The 22500-nt window shown below is 49.8% G+C and overlaps 1 protein-coding gene across 1 annotated transcript in view; it reads right to left on the bottom strand.

Annotated features, from left to right (window-relative positions):
* The window catches only part of LOC310782399 (AT-rich interactive domain-containing protein 1B-like), a gene marked incomplete at its 5' end in the record, with an annotated part of 55244 nt that overhangs the window by 5960 nt on the left and 26784 nt on the right, over window positions 1-22500 (bottom strand). Inside the window, 15 exon segments of the mRNA XM_083643063.1 lie at window positions 1-438; window positions 1354-1438; window positions 1839-1955; window positions 3514-3664; window positions 5800-5957; window positions 8254-8398; window positions 10759-11029; window positions 11408-11608; window positions 12607-12713; window positions 13510-13626; window positions 13800-13927; window positions 16113-16283; window positions 18794-19154; window positions 21960-22125; window positions 22127-22188. The exon segment at window positions 1-438 is cut by the window's left edge and continues 358 nt beyond it. Coding sequence (XP_083499189.1) covers window positions 1-438; window positions 1354-1438; window positions 1839-1955; window positions 3514-3664; window positions 5800-5957; window positions 8254-8398; window positions 10759-11029; window positions 11408-11608; window positions 12607-12713; window positions 13510-13626; window positions 13800-13927; window positions 16113-16283; window positions 18794-19154; window positions 21960-22125; window positions 22127-22188 — 2678 coding nt within the window.

The following is a 22500-nucleotide window of genomic DNA, read 5'->3' on the forward strand; positions in this document are numbered from 1 at the left end:
GGACATGGAGGGGGAGGTGGACTGGGAGGGGCAGGGGAGCTGGAGCTGGCGCTGGCCGGGGGGCCACTGTGTGTCCAGGGGGGCCCTGCCCTCCAGCTCGTCCCCTCGGCCCGGGCGGGGGTGGGGGTACGGGTAGCCCCCGTCTGTCCTGGGGTGCCACATGCTGGCCTGCGGCCCGTCAGGGGGGCCGCTGGAGACGGGCGCGGGCGCCGCTCCCATCATGGCATGCTGCGGGGCCCCCTGGTGGGCATACGGGTACGGGTACTGGCCCGGCACCAGGCGCTGCTCAGGCCCCATGTAGCCCCCCCCTGGCCCCCCTCCCCCGCCGTATGGCCCAAACGCCTCCGGCTGCTGGGAGCCGTACTGCTGTACCCCAAACGCCTCGCCTTCATGACGCTTAGCGGGGGGGTACACACCCTCCACTGCCCGCTTGTAGCCCTGCACACACACACACACACACACACGAGCAAACACATACATACACACACACACACACACACACACACACACACACACACACACACACACACACACACACACACACAATGAACTGTCATCTCTCCACAAAGATTTCTAAATTTCAATGTATGACTGCTCATGTTTGGGACATGTAGAGTCCAGAGACATGTGACTGGACCAGCAGAGTCAGGAGGACACACACACACACACACACACTGTTTAAGTGTTTCATGCTTTCACTGTTGACCTCTGACCTCTGGGTCGTGAACAGGTATAGAGTAGTGCCGAGGGAATGAGTCCTAAAACCCGGGAGTAAACATGGCCTGGCTCCCTCGTCTGGAAGTCAGTGGGTTTTTGGTCTGTGGTGAAATCAGGTCTGTGGTGAACACAAGTTTAAGAAACTTGAACGTTGTGTTCAGCAAGATCATCTTCACAAATGAAGATTCAGAAACACCATTTTTATGATTTCTGAAATGTTTTCTGGCGATCGCAATTTATGCTTCAAAAATAATAAAAAGTGGAGATCATTTGTGAAGATCATCTTGTGGTGAACACAAGTTTCATAAACTTTTGTTAACCAAAGACCTTATTTCAGGCACCTAACCAAAATCCCCATACAAAAATTCCATTGACTTCCATACTACAAAGACGTCTCATCCCTGAGGCACTCTGTGGTGCTGAATAAGGGATCCTGCCTGTTGAATGTGGTTTAGAGCAATATTTAATGTCAACTGTTCACAACATCTTCATTTAACAGTAACGTTAGTGACGCTTAATTCAATCTTTAGGTTTGGTGTCTCTGTGGATAAGAGCCTTAGCTGAATGACTGCAGTGTGGAGCGGAGCAGAGCAGAGCGCCCCCTGCAGGCGGCCGGCCGGACGGACGGATGCTGACCTGCTGTGGTGGGTACAGGGCCTGAGGGGAGGTGTAGGCCATGCTGTGAGGATACTGCTGGCTGCTGAAGCCGTCGTGTCCGAGCCTGAGCAGCAAGACCACACACACACACACACACACACACACACGCACACACACACACACACACACACACGCACACACACACACGCACACACACACACACACACACACACACACACACAGACACACACACACACACAGACACACACACACGCGAGTTTACGCAAGTACTACTGCATACTACAAGATCTTGCTCAAGCAGAAGTTATTGTGTGGAAACTTTATTTAAGTTGAAGAAGAATTGCTGGTGTAAAAAACTACTAAAAGGTTAAAAGTAAGTAAAAGTAACCTAATTAAAATGTACTGAGAGTGTATAGTATGATACTTTCAAAATATACATCATATAATTATAAGTAATATTAATGATTAAAAAGTCAGTGGGCAGAGGGAGTGTGTGTGTGTACCTCTGCTGTGGGTATCTGCTGGCAGGATACATGGCGGGCTCATTCCCAGATGGAGCAATATTGTTCTGCCCTGCAGGGGGCGCCATGCGTCCGTCTGGACCAATCACCTGCTCCGGTCTGCAGGGCGGACACACAGAGTTAGTCTGATATATCAGAACGGCAATATGGTCCCGCCCCCCTTAGGGGGGAAACACAAGGCACTCGCTGTTGACTTCAATGTAGAATAGCAGTAAAAATATATATATATATATATATATTACATCTCGTCTGGCCATAGAATGCACAAGATACACCGGAAATATTACTTTGACCCATCTAAAATCATGTGACATTACAGCCCCGGCAGTCTAGCCTGAGCCAAGTAGCCGACGTAAGTTGCCGACTTCACATGGAGCTCGCTGACCAGGCGCTGACCATGCACTGACCATGCGCTGACCATGCACTGACCATGCGCTGACCATGCACTGACCATGCGCTGACCATGCACTGACCAGGCGCTGACCATGCACTGACCATGCACTGACCATGCACTGACCAGGCACTGACCATGCACTGACCAGGCGGACACCGGAACTAGGTCACAGACGGGACATGAGAAGCCTTTAGATCAGAATCGCTTTAAGAGAATGGAGCACAGAACATTCAGGCAGGAGTCCTCAGACTGTGGGTGGTAGTCTAGAGGCAGTGAAGTCCTCAGACTGTGGGTGGTAGTCTAGGGGCAGTGAAGTCTTCAGACTGTGGGTGGTAGTCTAGGGGCAGTGAAGTCTTCAGACTGTGGGTGGTAGTCTAGGTGCAGTGAAGTCTTCAGACTGTGGGTGGTAGTCTAGGGGCAGTGAAGTCTTCAGACTGTGGGTGGTAGTCTAGGGGCAGTGAAGTCTTCAGACTGTGGGTGGTAGTCTAGGGGCAGTGAAGTCTTCAGACTGTGGGTGGTAGTCTAGGGGCAGTGAAGTCTTCAGACTGTGGGTGGTAGTCTAGAGGCAGTGAAGTCTTCAGACTGTGGGTGGTAGTCTAGGGGCAGTGGAGTCTTCAGACTGTGGATGGTAGTCTAGAGGCAGTGAAGTCTTCAGACTGTGGGTGGTAGTCTAGGGGCAGTGAAGTCCTCAGACTGTGGGTGGTAGTCTAGGGGCAGTGAAGTCTTCAGACTGTGGATGGTAGTCTAGAGGCAGTGAAGTCTTCAGACTGTGGGTGGTAGTCTAGGGGCAGTGAAGTCTTCAGACTGTGGATGGTAGTCTAGAGGCAGTGAAGTCTTCAGACTGTGGGTGGTAGTCTAGGGGCAGTGAAGTCTTCAGACTGTGGGTGGTAGTCTAGGGGCAGTGAAGTCCTCAGACTGTGGGTGGTAGTCTAGGGGCAGTGAAGTCTTCAGACTGTGGATGGTAGTCTAGAGGCAGTGAAGTCCTCAGACTGTGGGTGGTAGTCTAGGGGCAGTGAAGTCTTCAGACTGTGGATGTTAGTCTAGGGGCAGTGAAGTCTTCAGACTGTGGGTGGTAGTCTAGGGGCAGTGAAGTCTTCAGACTGTGGGTGGTAGTCTAGGGGCAGTGAAGTCTTCAGACTGTGGATGTTAGTCTAGGGGCAGTGACTGAGAGCAGTGCAGATAAAGCTTCAGAGAGCCTTTAAGCGACATGACAGGCATCAGACACTCGGGGGGGGTGTTGAGGCCGGCGGGTCGGCAGCCTACCTGCGCCCATAGCCCGGTTCGTAGGGGAACTGGGGTCCAGAGGACAGGGGTCCAGAGGACAGGGGTCCAGAGGGCGGCCCGCGGGGGAACACATCCTGCGTGGCACCACTGGGCAGCTGGCCCGGCCCGAAGATTTCGCCTAGCCCCGGACCTGCAGACAGACAGACAGGCAGGCAGGCAGGCAGACAGACAGACAGACAGGCAAACAGACAGACAGACAGACAGACAGACAGACAGACAGGCAGACAGGCAGACAGACAGACAGACAGACAGGCAGACAGAGAGACAGACAGACAGGCAGACAGATAAGAAGGTGAGGAGGGTTCAGGGTGGCCATGTCGTTGCCTTCAGGACCCCGAAGCTTTGGAATGCTTTTTAAAAGTTGGCTCAAAACATTTGCCTTGTGTATGAAATGTGCTGTATGTATCGTCTTGTCTCACTTATATTAAATACATTCTTAAAACCCATTTTTATAGACTTGCTTTTATGAAATGTCTTTTTTATAGTTCTCTTCTCTGTCCTCTTCTCTTATTTTAATCCCTGTTTCCTATTGTTCAATTCTGCTTTTATGTTGACTGTCAAAGCACTCTGTAAGCTCTGTTTTTAAAGGTGCTATACAAAGTTGTTTTTAAAGGTGCTATACAAAGTTGTTTTTAAAGGTGCTATACAAAGTTGTTTTTAAAGGTGCTATACAAAGTTCTTATCATGTCTCTCTCTATCCCTTCTCATTCTGAATGATGGCGTTAATGGGGATAATAATAAGGTGGTTCATGCTTTGGCCACCAGGGGGCAGCAGAGCCTCAGGAGCTCCAGCTGCTGCAGGACTGAACCAGGCAGAGATGCTTCAGTCCAGACCACATGTGAACATGCACTGACAGAAACAGCCGTGTCCTCACAGACCTGTTGCTCTGTGCTCTACTGCTGCTGCCTTGAGACAAGCTCAGGATGTGTCTGGTACAGCTCGTTTTTAGGTGACCTCACAACAAGGGGTGAGACCATTGACTGAATGTATGAGACCTGTGCAGATCATGCTACCTGGAGGGCAACCAGCAGCAGGCTACTTTGCTACATAGGAAGCAATAGGAAAGCACTAGCTAAATCAGATTTTTTTTTTTCAAAATGTGAAACACCATAGTGACATAGTGGCGGATTGAGTGGCCCCTGACCACGTGACCACCTTCGACCCTTCCTAGAGGGCTGACCGTGGGTAGCTACTGGGACGTAAGTTGGGGCTTGGCCAGCCCCGGCTGGGTCACCTGGGCGAGGGTGTATGATGTTGCGAGACCCGAAACATCCTATGACCCCAGGGTACATCACTGATGATACGTCCCAGTTGCATCCATGCAATGTTTTTTTCTTTATTGACATAATTGTGAAAGATAATTAAAAAAAAAACAGAGAAGTTTCTGGAAAAATCACTTCTCTTCACTGTATATGGATCATATCCTATTCACAAGTTTCATGGTCGGTGAGACAGTGGGCGCTTCCATGACACCCTCCCTCCCCGTTTCCAGCTGCTGGTTGCCTGTTTCCGCCCAGGACCGTTCATAGCGAAAGAGACTGAAAATAATCATAATAATTGTTGTGACTTTGTACCTACCTATGTCTTGTAATGGAGCCGCCCAGCACAATAATTTCACACGGGCATAATTGTACAACGGAGTGACAATATCTTGAATCTTGAAAGAGAGAGACCGCTAAAGCTACGTTCAATGACCAAATATAAGAGTTTCGGTTTGGACGTTTAGCCTTCAAAATAAAAGTGGCCGCTATGTAACCACATACTATTTTTAGCAATTTCGGCTAAAATAAGCCCATACAGTACCAGTGAAGTGACATTCACCTCGTTTTTGTAAAATATCGCCGCTATGCAACCACACAACGTTACTATTTTTAGCCATTTCGGATCAAATAAGCCATACGTTCCCAATCTTTGACAGCGGTGCACACCTCCTTGCTAGTGAATTGTTTTTAAACAGGAAGTCGACAACCGGCTACCGCTGAGAATCAAGGGAGACGTAAGTCCAGGAAAAAGGTGAATATGTTTTGCAATCTTCTGGCGATACCTGCAGCGTGGAGCGGCATCCAACCCTCTTGCGTAGCGTACTCGCTTTTCTCCATCCTCCTCCCATTCTCCATAGTAGTAGTGTTTTCGACGTCATCAGAATCACGTGGTTGCAAACAAGCTATTGTTTTCACCTTGGAGTCTGTGTGTGTGTGTGTGTGTGTGTGTGTGTGTGTGTGTGTGTGTGTGTGTGTGTGTGTGTGTGCGTGTTTCCTGCTCACCCTTCCTGGCTCCTCCGTACGGGTCTTTGTTTGCGTCGTACTCTGCTGGACCTCCTGCCTGCTGGTAGGGGCCTGCGGGCGGCCCCGGGCCACGCTTGCCGTGGAAGCCTGGATCGTTGCTCTCAGAGAACGGGTCCTGAACGCTCACCCCACTGGTCCTAACAGATCATCCAGGTCAGAGTGAGTGGACTGGGATTTCAATACATTTCAATACATTCAAATCCCCTGTTTTTCTTTCTGTCTTTCTTTGAATTCCAAGTTGTCCTGAGGGCTGTACCACAAATGTTGTATAAGAAGATCCAGGTCCCTTGATCTGGTTTGGCTAAACCAGATAATTGCCAAGAAGCTCGATTCTAGTTAAGTCATACTACGAATGTAGTTCTCTACTCGTTAAGTGGATCCAGGTTCTTCTAATCAAGTTGAGAGCGCGTGCACATGAAAATGCCCGTGCACAGGAGCTCGTGCCCGCAAAAGAGGCGTGGTTTTTAACAACTAGCCAATCACAATGCAATATGGACTGCTCCAACTTCTACAGCGCCAGACACGCCTATTTCCTCATTCATTCAAAGCGCAAATTGTGAAGCTTTATTACTATGTACATGTATGTCAGAATCAAAATCCGGGTTGGATATTATTAGTCTGTTCCCGAATGACTGTCTAAAGTTACCACTTTTATTCACATCGGTAATTTCTTTGAAGAGCGGTTTCTGGCCCCACGTATCTACAGCAGCTCAATTCACCCTCTCAATAAACTCAATAAAACCTGCATGTCTTTTTTGCGAGTGGAAGCAATGTGTAATCTATCTCAGTCCAAAATCCATATGTATATTTAGACCATTTAGGCTCAATGAATATTAATGATCTCATGATGTGTTTGGTTGCACTGATGGAATAATTCCTATAGGCAAATAGGCTATCTGAACTGAATCGACACGGTACATGCGGGCATAGATTTCATTTATAAAAAATAGCCTATTTTGTGGTCACATATAGGCTATTGGCAGCAGAGTCGCATATCTCCATATTTCATACAATGACTATGCTGGAAATATGAAGTTCAATCACATCATACAGGCCAAAAGCAACACAGTTGCAGCTGCAAAATGCAGGAGTAGCCTAGATATGAATCATCTGTGTGCAGGCGATCCCATATTAAATTGCTTAGATGTAGTAGGCTATTCTAGCATGTATGACCATGTCCAACCCAACGTCAGCCTCAGCTCTGTTGTGCACACGGCACCGTGCGCTTTGGAGACGTTTATGTAACCTTTTTACGCCGGTTTAGTGATATTTCTCCACTCACCATTCAGCTGCAATCGATTCGTGGGGTCAAACGTATCTAGCCGTATCTAGCCTACTTGGGAGCACGAAAATGAATATATAAAAACATATTCCAAAGTGGTAAGTAGGGCTTAATTTAAATGTAGCCTGCAACAAGTGCAAGGCTTCAGTCCTTGATTAATTCAACAGGAGCCATTTTTTTCCCTTCTTTTTCTTTTTCATTTGAATGCAATGTATTTTTCATATGGGGACCATATGAATGGCGACTCGCTGTTTCCAGAGAGCTGATTGGTAAGCAGGTGGGTCTTTCATGGGTTTTGATCTTATCCTCTGAACTTAACCTGCTACAAAGCAGGTTAGCCGTAGAGCATAAGTTGCTATGGTGATCTATCTCGGTAAGAAGTTAACTAGCGTTGTGGTACGGCAAAACTAGGGTTAAACCTAAAGTTACCTCGCTAAGCCACTAATCTTGCTTCGTGGTACAGGCCTCAGGTCATTTATGTATTAATTCAGTTTCATGAACCCCCCCCCCCCCGTTTTCCTGCTTATAAAACTAACCACCATTCAAAATCCTTTATCCCGTCTGCAATCCGACGTTAAAATTCTCTGTAGGTTTTTGTTGGGAATATGTTTATATCTGATCTTTTATCGTGTTTATCAAGTTTATTGATAGATTTTTATTCCACATCTGAGCTCCTTGGTGTATTTGTTGTGTTGTATGCTGTTGGATGTTACTGTGTTTTTGTGTGTGTCGAATAAGCTCCTCGTACAGTAACTAATCACGCCTCGTGGGATTAATACAGTTGTTTTGAAGATAAAAACTAATTAGAGAAAATGAGCAAAGAGATAAAGTGATTTCCAACTTGATCCTCTGTCTCAAAATATCAAAACCCGGGAAAGTAATTTTGGTGTTATTGACCTAAACTTTGAGCTGCACACGGAATATAACAACTGCATTTTACCACCTGAGGAACATTGCACAGGTGAGTTTCATTTTCTGTGGTAATTTTTGCTCCACCCACTGAGGTTTGACTCAACCAATCAGATTATTTCTACCTCCAGAGCAGCTCGATCTTCCAGAAATGATCGTATACGTCCAATCTGCATGAGTCTGCTGATAACACAGGTGTATTTTTCAAATAAAATAAAATAAAATCCAGGGGAATCCCCTACCTGTTTGCCAGCTGGGGGCCCATCTGGCTGAGTGGGGTGGAGGCGGGGGTGGGGGGCTTCAGGTCACCAGGGGCCTCGGGCAGCGAGCTGCTCCCGCTGGACTGTGGCGTGTGGGGCCCCTGCAGGGAGCCGGAGTTCACTGCACCTACACAGAGCAGACAGAGAGAAGCAGCTGAAACACACTGACACACACGTCCCGTAACAGAGAGGTCACAGGTCTGAACACCGTGACAACACGCCACACAAAGGTGAACCTGGTTAGAATCTGTTAATAAAAAGATGTGAAAATGTTGTTTGTTTTTTGTCGACGGACCAAAAATTCCAATGCACCTTTGTTAAAAAGCCTTTATTAGTCTTGGCTATTTCATGTTAAAATGTTTGAACATGGAAAAAGTCTAGGTCAGAACCTAGTATCTGGCTGGACCATGTATGGGTGTGTGAAATTGTGGCAAAACTGCATAAATCATCATAGCGTATTTTATTGACAGAGAATAAGAGAGACAGGGGGAAAGAGAGATGTGTGTGTGAGAGAGAGAGAGAGAGAGAGTGTGGGTGTGTGTGTGTGTGAGAGAGAGAGAGAGAGAGAGAGAGAGAGAGAGAGAGAGTATGTGTGTGTGAAGCTGTTTTCACACATAAGCCGTTTTCCCACATGCGTACCGGAAAATTACCTGTAAGTCAATATCGGACATTTCCCTTCACACCTCTCCTCTCGCATATGAGAATCTAGCAGCGAAATTGCCTGTATGTTGGGGGGCGGGGCGGCACTGCAGAGCGGGTGGGGAGTGACGTGTCGGCAAAACTCTGAATGGTGAAATAAGTTTGCTTGTTTATCCGTTCACCTGCGTCGCGTTGAAGCACTTTTTACAGACTGGCTTCGTTTGATGTGTCCGGGCTTGCCTTCGCTGTCGGCAACGTAAGCAAAATACTTCCACATTTCGCTTCGTGCATTTGCTTCGTCTGTGTCCCTGTCGGGCTGTGCCTGTGACTGAAGGAGGAGGAGGACTGTGGCCACAGAGAGCGAGCAGGCAGCAGAGAGGAGAGAGGCGAAAATCAGCACACCCACACATTATTATCACAAGATAATTTCGCCAGTTTGCTTTAATGTGCGCGAATGATTAGATTATGCCCGCTGGAACATTAAGCAACGTGTGTACACCTCGCCCATGAGAGTCTCGCGGGAAATGACTGGACCCGTTCTACACTTGAGTCCGCTATCACGCATACCGCTCTTCTGACTGGCTCCAAACTGGTGAAATCTCCGCGATGACGGGGTCGCGCTTATACCGGCACGACGACTTTCCCACATGCAGGCATTAGACCACGTTCCGGTCATTTAGCGGTACAAAGCGCATGTGGGAAAACGGCTATACAGACAGGGAAATTACCTGTAAATCAAGACTGGCTATTTCCCGGAATTTCCCTTCACACCTGAGAGCTCACATGTGTGAAAATAGCAGCGAAAGTACCTGTATTTGAGGGGGGTCAGGGGGGGGGCGGCAAAACTCCGATGGTGAAATAAGTTCGCTTGTCACACAATAAATCACACTCGTTTGACTTAAGAGGGCATGTATGTTGTATCCTTCACATTCGCTAACCAGTCTTTGAACTGAAATCTTTGAAGAAGTTGGGATCCGTGTCTGAGAGAAATAGCCTGGCTGGTTCGATGTTTATCCGTTCACCTGCGTCGCGTTGAAGCACTTTTTACAGACTGGCTTCGTTTGATGTGTCCGGGCTTGCCTTCGCTGTTGGCAACGTAAGCAAAATACTTCCACATTTCGCTTCGTGCATTTGCTTTCTCTACAAGCGTTGGGCGGCTTCAGACTCGAACAAGCCGCTGCCATTTTCGCTGTGTCTGTCCTGTGTGTCGGGCTGCTGACTAGAGGAGGACTGAAGGACTGGTCAGAGAGCGAGCAGAGAGGGGAGGGGGGGAAATCGGCACGCCCACACATGAAGCAGACATACCGCTCTTGTGACAACCTCCGAACTGGTGAAATGTCCGCGATGACGGGGTCGCGCTTATACCGGGAAACAACTTTCACACATGAAGGCGTTACACTGCTTTCTGGTAATTTCCCCGATAAAGCGCATGTGTGAAAACGGCTTGAGAGAGAGAGAGAGCTATCATGAGAAAGTAGGGGAGTTTGGAGTCACTGATGTTTAGATTCACACTGTCCTCTGTTCATCTGATTCCTCCCTCCTCCTTCTGACAGCCTTCCCTCCCTCTCTCCGTTACATAATCAGAAGTGTGTGTGTTCGGGGAGGAGGGATTCCTATTGCTGGCTATCTACATGCACACACATGCGTGCACGTGCACGCACACACACACACACACACACACACACACACACACACACACACACACACACACACACACACACACACACACACACACACACACACACACACACACACACACACACACACACACACACACACACACACACACACACACACACACACACACACACACACAGAATGGTTGTATCGTCACTCCGGCCTCCTAACCTGGGGAGGGTGGCTGGGCCCTGGCCTGGGGCGGGGCGCTCTTTTTGGCGTCCCCGGCGGGGGTCTTTTTGGCGTCCCCGGCGGCGGTCTTCTTGGCGTCCCCGGCGGCGCGCCCCGGGGCCTCGGGCGGAGGCTCCTCCCCTCGCTCCAACTGACACTCGTAGGCGAACAGGTAGTGGGTGTACTGCTTCTTCAGAGAGCTGGCTGAGCTGCTGGACGTGCCCATGTTCAGGTGGCTGCACAGCTCACGCCACTTTCTGTTCTTGCTCACCTGAGGGGAAGAGGAGGAGCACAACGAGGAAATCAATTTTCAGAACTACCACTCATCTCCTCCCTCATCAAAGACTGCCGAGGTGCCCTTCACATCCTATAACGCCAATCACATTTACGAGATTTTCAGACTGTCCACAGCATCAGTGTGATCATTTCATTTTGCTGAAAAACCTGATTTATACAATCAAACACATGCAGTGCCTGACCCTAACCACCAGGGGACATAAGGCATGCACCAGACAGAGGACTTTCAATTGAGACATCCAAAATGACCAAGCTATTCAAGACCTGGAAATGATCCAATTATTGTTTCAATACTTTTACATACTTTCCAGACCCGCGTAGAAACCCTGACTCAAGTTGAAAGTCTGCTCACCATGGCCATGCCTCCGATCTCCCTGACACACAGGTAGAGTCTGCAGAGGTCCAGAGGCTTCTTGCAGACAGTTGGGCAGTGGGGCACGGGCGTGCCCCGCTCCTCCATGAAGGCCAGGTAGCGGTCCACCCAGGGCCTCCTCTCCGGCTCTGAGCCCATCTCATACAGCCGGCCGATCTTCTCGCTGGTCATGCTGGTCTTCTGGAGAGACGGGAACACGGAGGGGACAATAAGCACCGGGCTGTGCATGTGAACATGATGTATATCACACACTCAGGAGGAAGCAACTGTAACACAACCAGCCACCAGCTGCATGATGGAAGTCGCAACAGTGGTCGCGTTAATCAAATATTTACTGTCTTTTAACATTTTTATTTTTAACAATGATGGAAAAATCTGAAGGGTACCCACTGATGCACTCCAAGGTGCAGAAAGATTTTAAACTTGAACTTAAATGGTTTTCGTACGGACTGAAGGATTTCATAAATCGGCGCCATAGTCTACTTTACAAGTATCTGGAGTCCTTCTCTAGTCTAGAAATCTGGTAAAATGGTGAATTTGTCTGGTGGTGAAGTTTGGTATTTAGCAGCCAAAGGGGCCTCTAGACTGTGAAGCTCCTCACATCTCTGCTGAAGTCCCTCTGAGAGCTGAGCGGCTTCCAACGAGCCGACATGAAAAAAGGAACTCGACACCAAAGCTGTGGAGCGCTCAACCACGAGCACAAAGCTGTGGAGCGCTCAACCACGAGCACAAAGCTGTGGAGCGCTCAACCATGAGCACAAAGCTTCAACACACACACAAACAAAAACGAAAGAAAAAGTTGCAGACATGAGCGGCACAGTTCCTGCAGGAAGGAACACAAACTGCTCTCCTCAAGCTCTCATCAAGCGAGCCACCCGGCCGGCTCACATAAGCCCAGCCAGCCGCCACGCTCAGATCTGTGATCTTCACTGTGGGGATAACGAGGAGGAGCGAGGGGAAAGAAGGCGACGCGGAGAAGACGTCGGGGCTTTCAAAACTCCAGCTGCAGAACTGAGTACGACTGAGACAAGAGAGGGACTTCCAAGGAGAAAACACAGAAACACAAGTGGTACTGGAGCAAAGTGGAGCCGGGTTATTTTGGGTGGCCTGCATCACTTTTCAAACCAGAGAGGGAAGATGCAGGCAGTGGTGTCAGGTGTAATGCTCCGTGGACGTACCTTGGGTTTGGGCGGGTTGGTGACGGGAGCCACGCCCTCCTTACTAAGCTCCGCCCTCTGCTTCCCCTCACGACCGCCCATCGCCTCTGCGGACATCGGCACGGGCCCTGGAATATGAATAATAATAACAGTGACTAAGTGTGGCCTGTCAGGTCGGGGGGACATGGCATACGGTGGAAGTCATACTGAACGCTGTAGTTCCTCGAATGGCCACTTGAGGCTGTATCCAAAAGGGAGTCGTTCCCCCCCGTTCACCCCCATGTTAAAACGCCCGCCTTTACAACGAGATTAAACATGTTTACGGTCTAGTTCAAAACACGATTTTGGCCTCTATCGCAGCTAATTTCACCTTTCATAACAACTGTACGGGGGTGAATTTTTACATAACTTACCTGTTTAGAGAAAAATATAGATGATAAAAAAAGACTATGTTTTGGAGGTGATTGACAGGTCGCCTATGCGGTGATGGCGCAGCTTGCCGATCACGGACCAATAGCAGGCAGAGCTGCCGCTCTGGGAAACCCCTCGTCTTGTGCGAACGACCCCAAGACGGCGACAGGCTGCACTGGGCTTCTAAACTGGAGTTCAAAAACCAACCGTAGGCTGTGTCCAAATGATTTCCTGATGGGTCCTACCTGTGGACGGGGTGCTGTAGGGCCCTACCTGTGGACGGGGTGCTGTAGGGCCCTACCTGTGGACGGGGTGCTGTAGGGTCCCTGGGGTGTCCTACCTGTGGACGGGGTGCTGTAGGGTCCCTGGGGTGTCCTACCTGTGGACGGGGTGCTGTAGGGTCCTACCTGTGGACGGGGTGCTGTAGGGCCCCTGGGGTGTCCTACCTGTGGACGGGGTGCTGTAGGGTCCCTGGGGTGTCCTACCTGTGGACGGGGTGCTGTAGGGTCCTACCTGTGGACGGGGTGCTGTAGGGCCCCTGGGGTGTCCTACCTGTGGACGGGGTGCTGTAGGGTCCCTGGGGTGTCCTACCTGTGGACGGGGTGCTGTAGGGTCCCTGGGGTGTCCTACCTGTGGACGGGGTGCTGTAGGGTCCTACCTGTGGACGGGGTGCTGTAGGGCCCCTGGGGTGTCCTACCTGTGGACGGGGTGCTGTAGGGTCCCTGGGGTGTCCTACCTGTGGACGGGGTGCTGTAGGGTCCCTGGGGTGTCCTACCTGTGGACGGGGTGCTGTAGGGTCCTACCTGTGGACGGGGTGCTGTAGGGCCCCTGGGGTGTCATCCTGCCGGAGGCGTTGCCTGGTGGCAGGCTGTAGGGGCCGCCGGGGCCCATGCCTCCCATCGGCCCGGCCATGCCTGGGTAGCTGCCCGGTCTGGACACCACAGAAGAAGAAGCATTTTGATTTGAGACTGGAGAAAGCAAGAGTGAGATACACGTAGCCTGGCGGAGATCTGCACTCTACTTAGTGCACTTTTCTATTTCCTCCTGTATTGGAGAGTGAGCTACTATTTGCCCAGTGAAAGAGGTGAGTCTGGCAGGTGAACAGAGCCCTCTGAGTCTCTTACTATCTAATGGCCCATTTCCACCGCTGGTATCAATGCGGCCCCGCCCAGCTCGTCTTGCTTTTTTGTCTCATTCCACCGATCAAAAACGTGGACAGCCCGGGTTGAGTCGGGGTTGAGTTGTGCTGCTTTTGGTTCCTGCTTTGTTGAGGTTCCAGCGCTGTGGACCCGGGTTCATACGGTGACATGAAAACACTGCAGACGACTGATTGGTCAGGCAGAATCGTGTTTACTGTCTACTGTCAATGCTGGATACCAGTTTAGTGGGGCTTACCCTCTCTTCTGTTATTTCCATCAGTCTTTTGTGTTGCTGCCTTCGGCTCTGGTGAAATAAAATCGATCTCCTTGCTCAGCTTTAACATGACGGTGGTTTTCAATTGTTTTGAGAGAGAAAAAGTCCGCTCCTCGGGAAGCCCTTTGTAGTTGCGTGTAACGTCGGCTCCGCTAGACCGGAGGCGGGGGTTTAGCAAAGCCGCGGTCTTGCCTGGTGAGTTGTCGCCGGGGTAGAGGCTTCCCTTCTGCCCGTAGCGCAACTCCCGTCCCCCGCGCAGTGCATGCATGTGAGTTTGAGTAACAACAAAGTGATATCCATTCTCCTGGCCGATTCTCACATTTGCCCATGTACACTGTAGGTCATTTACAGGCACCAGGATTTCATAATCAGTTTAAAAGTTCCGTGTATGGATTTAATTTTAACGTTATACGTTATAGCCTACTTCGGCTATGGGCGGAGGGCAGATATGCGGTCGCTATGATGACCAGGTGTGGGCGGAGGCAAGTAAACTTGCTATGGAAACAGAGTCTATATCAAGTAGAGACGAGTAAGACCAGGTCGAGTAGAGCTGTACTGTGCTGTTATATGTGGTGGTCAGAGTGGTGCTGGGTGTAAGGGTTTAGCAGCAGCTGTGGATGAAAGAAGTTAGCCATGCAGCAGCAGGCAGAGGACAGGGGGCCCGGTTAGTAAAACACCCCATAAGCGTGCGTTCACACCATACGCCGAAGCAAAGCTCAAGCCACGCTGAAGCCACGCTGAAGTTTCATTTCGGCGTCCTTGTTAACAGGCGAGACCGTTCACACCAGCCGCACGCGTGCCACGCCCAAGCCACGCTGAAGCGATCGTTCAGGATTCTGTTCTATTTGCTGCCAGGCATGAAGGCAATGGAAGTTGTGGGCGGGGTCAAGGCACGCAGAGCGAGGCGCTGAGGAAAGGAGAGGGCTTCTTGTGTGACCGTTTAGCATGAGCTCAGCTTCAGCGTGGCTTGAGCTTTGCTTCGGCGTATGGTGTGAACAAAGGGTAATGATCCTGTGTGTGTGTGCGTGCGTGTGTTGTCCAGTTAGCTGAGTGGCTCAGTCAGTGTGTGAGCAGACGGTGCTGCTACAGTACTAGTGTACCCGACTGTATTCGGATTCACCTACTACATACTGCCGACAAACGCAGTATGCAGTATGTACTACATACTGCTTTTCATAGTAGTATGCAGTATGAAACTGTTAAATGGATTGAATTTGCGGTATGCTGCTAGGCCAGGCTTAGCCAGTTTCCAGGTTTGGAAAGCGGAAGTAAACAATAGTATGGCTAATGGCTAATGCACCTAGCATCCCCTTATGCTCGAAAAGAAAATAAGTTATCAATGCGGGTTTTCACGATATTCTCAAAGATGAACCCGATAGATGTATCGCCTACCTGACGAAAGGAAGGAACCAGATTCACCTCCGTTTTGTTGCAAAAGTGACCGGGCGGTTGTTGTGAACGTACCGGCGCTTTGCATTGTGGGACACAGTAGGTGAGGTAGCCCCGGTCTGAGGCTTTTTCCAAATCAGTACGACCTCCGGGTGTTTCTGGCTACTACAGATGCTTTTGTTTGCATACCGTATACTGCATAGTGCATACTACATGCTACATTCTGGCCAAATCAGTTGGTACTGCCAGTATAGTAGGCGGTTTCCAATACAGCCTCTGTGTTATGTCTGGTGCTTCCACACCACCACACCTACCCATAGTGCTCAGCGGCGGTCTGGACCGCGGGAGGGGGCGGAGCACCGGCGCCCTGCTGGGACGGGTGAGGAGGAGGAGGTTGTTGGGGGGGGTGGGGGTTGGGAGAGAGGGCAGGTCGGACCCCGGCCCATGACTGGCTGTGACAGACGGGGGAACGAGCGAATGGAGGCCTGGAGGCGGGAAGGTAGAGGAGGGAGGGGGAGGGGGTGTAACAAAAACATTGGTGTCTGAATGACAGGAACACACATGTAAACAGACAACATGTACACATGTAAACAGACAACATGTACACATGTAAACAGACAACATGTACACATGTAAACAGACAACATGTACGCACACCAGTGTTGCAGTACTCAAATTAACAAAAGTTGATGAAAGAGAACTTTAGGTTGAGCAAGATCAGAAAGAAAATTGCGTAAAGAAACATTTACGCTTCGAAAATCATAACAGTGGTCCTCACTTATTATGATTATCTTGCTGAACACAAACTTCACTGTTTTATAAACTTGTGTTAACCACAAACCTTATTTCAAGCATTTAATCAAAATCCCCAAACAAAAATACACGTAAGAGCCGGTGTGGGTTCAACATCTGCCTGCCGACACGATCGACTCACGGGTCCCGTGACTACAACAGATGACATCACGGCTTCACGCATTGTGATTGGCCATACGTCGGGCACGTGGGCTTAACATGCCCAAAATGTCCGACAGCTGTAGATTAGCTAACAAGCTAAGCTACTGATGTTATCAGACATTTGGACACGTTAATAATATACATCAAAAATAAGTGTAGAGGACCATTTCGCATGACAATGAGCCTTACTTTTTGAAAATAAATCTTGTGAGAGCTTAAAATACCCTTTATGCTAGGTATGCTTGACTTAGATCATCAGGTTGCTTGCTAATGCGGACAGATATCTCGCTGACGTCACTCTTTGGCCACTGCAGCCAATCAAAATCGTGGTGTCATCTGTCGTCGCAGGACCCCGGGCACTTCCGGTATGGCGAGTAGATCTTGAACCCACACCGTACTAACATCCAGGTTTTCCGGACTCATTCCTGCGGTACTCTATTGGCTGCTAGCTGAGCTAACCAGAGCTAGCAGCTACTAAGTTAACGTCAGGCGTAGGGGTGTCACGGTACACAAAAGTCACGGTTCGGTACGTACCTCGGTTTTGGGGTCACGGTTCGGTGCGAATACGGCACGGTACGAAAACGGGGAAAAAAAGCAACAAATCCCAAATTCTGTTTTTTTCCCTTTGAATATGTCTGAATTCTGCTTTTTACGCTATTTTTACCATCAGAAATAGTGTCTAATATGTGGGAATGAATAAATGTCCACTATTTAATAAGATCTAGGCAATCCACACAAAAAGGTTTTACTCTAGAGCAGTGATTTTCAAAGTGTGGGGTGCGCCTCCCTCTCAGATGTCTGTATTCCAGCTGTTTGACAGGGCAAAGGCATTTCCCCCCACTTTAAATCTTTATTGTACACAAGTTTGTAAACAGAGCGCATGTGTGGAGTAGCCTAATACTCCCACCAACCCCTCCCCCTGTTGTATTTGTTTTATGTAGCATTTGCGTTTGATGTAAGCACTAATTTGGAATCCTATCTAAAAGCGGCCACTAGGCGGCAGTGTTTCTTTAGTCAACGTCAAAATACCTACATGTTCAGAAGAAGAATAAAACGGCAGAAGAAGAAAAACTTCTAAACCCTGTTGAAAGATACCCCCACTGTCTGACAGACAACGGGGTGGGTTTCACTTTCCCAGTAAGTACGGGAAAGAACCCTGTCAGCGCCTTAACGTTATTGGATGTGAGTTTTGTTTAGCATAATATGATTACGTTCGGTCATCTAATGGATTATTGGAACATGACAAGGAGTCATCGCCTCTTCCTCACCGCAGCTTGCCTGTCTTCATCCGCAGATGTCTGCTTGACCGCATCACTCATCCCACGCGATGTATGTTGCTTGTTTACAAGTTAACAGCTTTGTCAGTGTTATGTAACGTTTAGCCGCAACGCGCAACTATAAAGGACTTTGTCGCGGCTACGTAACGTTACATTGGCAAGCTTACCTCGTTGGCTTGATGTTGACAGAATTTGCAAAACAGCTTATCGCCACAAAACGTCCCATTCTGTGAACGCGGATTTCTATGGCCCTTGTGTTGTTTTGGTGTGTCTTCTTCTGTGGCGTTTAATTCAATTCAATTCAATGCCGTTCAAACAGCGTTTAGGTGCTTCAGGATTTGACGTATTCGTCGTGTCGTTTCATGTACCGTGAAACGAGGTACCGTGAGGGTCGTACCGTAAATTCACGGGACGAATACATGTACCGTGACACCCCTAGTCAGGCGATGTTAGCGTTATCCGCTTTTGATTTGTCCTCACAAATAAAGCACTCCAGACAGCACTTTTTCCACATCAACAAGTGCTGTGTGTGAATAATAATAATAATAATACAATAATAATACATGATGGGACTGACTCATACTGTAGTAGACACAACAGGGCCACATGTGAAAAATGTGTTTGTGTTCGGAGTTTAAAGTGCGAATTCTGAGTTCCGACTTTGTCGTCATAATTCTGAATTTAATCTCAGAATGTATATCCGTTTTTCACATGTGGCCCTGATCCTCTCCCGTACTTCTCCAGGTGTTTGCAGGCAGACTCACCTGCTGTGGACGGGGGAGGCATTGGGCCCGGGCTCGGGGGGCTTGCGGCCGGCGTTGGGCCCGGGCTCGGGGGGCTTGCGGCCGGCGTTGGGGCCCCCCCGGGGCCCCACGCCCTGTCCAGCGGGCTGTGGCATGCCGGGGGAGGTGGGGGCCACGGTGTTCCCTCCGGGGTAGGGCCGCCCCCCCGGCCCGGGGCCCGGCCCGCGACCCCCCGGTGTGGACGGGCCCTGACCATGCATGGGACTGCCCGCGTTCATCCCCAGGCTGTTGGCCAGCCCGGGGCCGAGGCCGGGGCCGGGGCCGGGGCCGCTGTAGTTGGCACCGGGCGCCCCGCCGTAGTGAGGGGGGCGGGGGTAGTTACCTGGAGGGAGGGGGGGGGGGGGGGGGGGATGAGAGGAGGGGCATCAGCTGGAGACACCAAGAAGACACAGCTACATTTTTGGTTGTGTGTTAAAGTAGTCCAGTGGTTTTCAACACCACCAGGGGTCCTTGAGGGGCTTCCAGGAGGTCACCAGCAAACTGATCAGTTGTTAATAATATGTGGAAGAGGTATATAGCAATGGGATTGGGGGGGGGGGGGGCTTTTTAAAATCACAGTGGATTTAGACTCATCTTTGTAAACTGCAGGGGGCACTGTTCCTGAAATGGAACTCCCTCTTGTGATGTCACAGGGATGCAAACTAGTCACCTTTAGGTGACAGTCACCTTTCTGATCCCAAAATATGGCACTTTGTGAAGGATTTTGTGTCTGCCCATGACTTCCATGCATCCCTGTGTCAGCCTCAGCAGAACGTTCTCCTCTTGTGATGTCACAAAGAGGAAAACGCTCATTTAGAATGTTTTATCTAATGAGATAAAGGTTCCAGTCTGTTAATCTTACGTCAATCATTTGTATTGCAGCAAAATGGCATTGTCAAGCAGACAGACTGACCAACACTGTCATAAAAACCTGTCCTAAATGTTGCATGCACTTGACATTTTGTACAATAAAATATCACGATTTGTCATTCGATACGATACGATATATTGCCCACAAAATATTGCGATACTATGATGTATCGATCTCCCCCATCCACCCCCCCCCCCCCCATATCTGTTTGGCTGCTAGTAATACTGCCGTCCCTTGCACTCCTGGCTATGTGCAATCATGATGATGATGATGATGATGAAGATGAGAGAGAGAGAGAGAGAGAGAGAGAGAGAGAGAGAGAGAGAGATGAAAAACAGATACTGGACAACTTTGATGTTCAAAAATAGGTGAAAGATAATTTAAATTGGGCTGGAGATACAGCGTCTATTTTCTGCCTTGGTGGTGGAGTTATTCTGGGTCTGGTCCCTTTGAACAAGATGAGAGAGAGAGAGAGAGAGAGAGAGAGAGAGAGAGAGAGAGAGAGACAGAGAGAGACAGAGACAGAGAGAGAGACAGAGAGAGAGAGAGAGACAGAGAGAGAGAGAGAGAGAGAGAGACAGAGAGAGAGAGAGAGAGAGAGACAGAGAGAGAGAGAGGAAACAGAGCGAAAGAAGAAGGGAAAGAAGAGGAGAGGAGAAAAGAGAGTTCTCCCTGGCCTTGTTTCTTAATGCGAGTCTTGAATTGAATTCATTCTATTTAAAAAGGTTCTCCGGAAAATCTGTGTTTCTTTTCTTCTATTCTTTGTCCCTCAGCCTCTCTGTGGTGTTTTTGCTCTGCACTTCCCACAGATTACCTGTCAATCAAACAGTGTGGGCGGGGCTTGGCTTTTCCGTTGCTGCAGTTGTAAGGTTTCTCTTCTCTCTGTTGAGTCACGGTGGACTATCACTGCTCACGCTAACTAGCCAGTTTATGGCTGGACCATAATTCAATCAATATTATCATTTATGGTCTTTCGGTGGGATCATAGAAAATCAGCACAGCGATCAGTGTGTCCGTCATTCATCATTACCCACGTGCCCCTGAGCCAGGCACTGAACCTGCCCTGAGCCAGGCACTGAACCTGCCCTGAGCCAGGCACTGAACCTGCCCTGAGCCAGGCACTGAACCTGCCCCTGAGCCAGGCACTGAACCTGCCCCTGAGCCAGGCACTGAACCTGCCCTGAGCCAGGCACTGAACCTGCCCTGAGCCAGGCACTGAACCTGCCCTGAGCCAGGCACTGAACCTGCCCTGAGCCAGGCACTGAACCTGCCCCTGAGCCAGGCACTGAACCTGCCCTGAGCCAGGCACTGAACCTGCCCTGAGCCAGGCACTGAACCTGCCCCTGAGCCAGGCACTGAACCTGCCCCTGAGCCAGGCACTGAACCTGCCCTGAGCCATGCACTGAACCTGCCCTGAGCCAGGCACTGAACCTGCCCCTGAGCCAGGCACTGAACCTGCCCCTGAGCCAGGCACTGAACCTGCCCCTGAGCCAGGCACTGAACCTGCCCTGAGCCAGGCACTGAACCTGCCCTGAGCCAGGCACTGAACCTGCCCTGACAGTGTCAGCTAAAGGTCTGATCCAGGTCCGTTTCGGCACTTATAATAACAATCTGAGCCGGTCAGTTGCAAAAACAACCACTTTTAGCAGACGTCCATTGACGCTGTGCATTTTCCAGGGGTGGGACGACACAGCCATACACAGTGTAGTGAAGCGGCTAAGCACAAATAATATTGTGCACTTTTTGAAAGAAACATGACATTTCTTCTCACATAGAGAGTGAATACCATAAGGTTTATTTTCACATGTGGAGGGAAGTCAGATTTGAGCTCAAATCCAAGAAGGCCGCCGAGATTCACAAATCTCAGGACAGAGATATCGATTAGAGCTGCACAATTAGTCGCATTTTCGTCGTCATCGCAATATGAACATGCGCAATAAACACATCGCAAAGACTGCCTGAAACGCAATGAATAACAAAAGTGGTTTTATTTACATGCGTCATGCATTCACACTCAGCGTGTGATCATTTTGTCTTGTGTTGTAAATCCAGCGTACACCTTTCCCTTGCAACAGTGCGCTCCGCCCCGCTCCGCCCCCCTCTGCCAGACTCATAAAACCAATCTGGATAAAGTTATTAATAGGTCACTAAAGTTCACAAATCAGATTTGGCCTCCTAGTCTGAACATGGCCTAAGACAAACATGTTGGGAAAATAGGGTCCAGGTTGAAAAATACCAGTAAAATAGTAATGCCTCAACCCCAGCTGCCCCTCTCACCTGGGGGTCCGTACTGGCCGTAGGTGCCCCTCTCGCCTGGGGGTCCGTACTGGCCGTAGGTGTCCCTCTCGCCTGGGGGTCCGTACTGGCCGTAGGTGGGGCCTCCCTGCTGGTAGCAGCCGTGGTGCGCGGGCCCCGCGGGCGCCGGGTGAGGGGACATGGGCGGGGGCCGACTGCTGGGGGCTGAACTGGGGCCCCTGGGCGCTGCGCTGCATGGCCGCGGGGAAACCTGAGGAGAGGCGGACAAGCGGCACAGTGGGTAACACAAGAAAGCTGTGGGTTCGAATCTCCACCCTGGTCCTTTCTGTGTGGGGTTTGCCTGGGTTTCCTCCCACAGTCTAAAGACATGAGTTTCTCTAGTATCGCAATGTAATCTAGTAAAATGTCTACTATGTATGTAAGCTATGTTGTGTGTTGCTATTTTATTTTTTTGGTCCGGATGAAATGTTCTATAGTCTCTCCTGATTCTGAATATAGCTGAATCGCTTGGTTGTGCCCACACTGATGAGTGTGTGTGTGTGTGTGTGTGTGTGTGTGTGTG

Source organism: Poromitra crassiceps, assembly GCF_964638095.1.
Source record: "Poromitra crassiceps genome assembly, chromosome: 9".
Taxonomy (NCBI): domain Eukaryota; kingdom Metazoa; phylum Chordata; class Actinopteri; order Beryciformes; family Melamphaidae; genus Poromitra; species Poromitra crassiceps.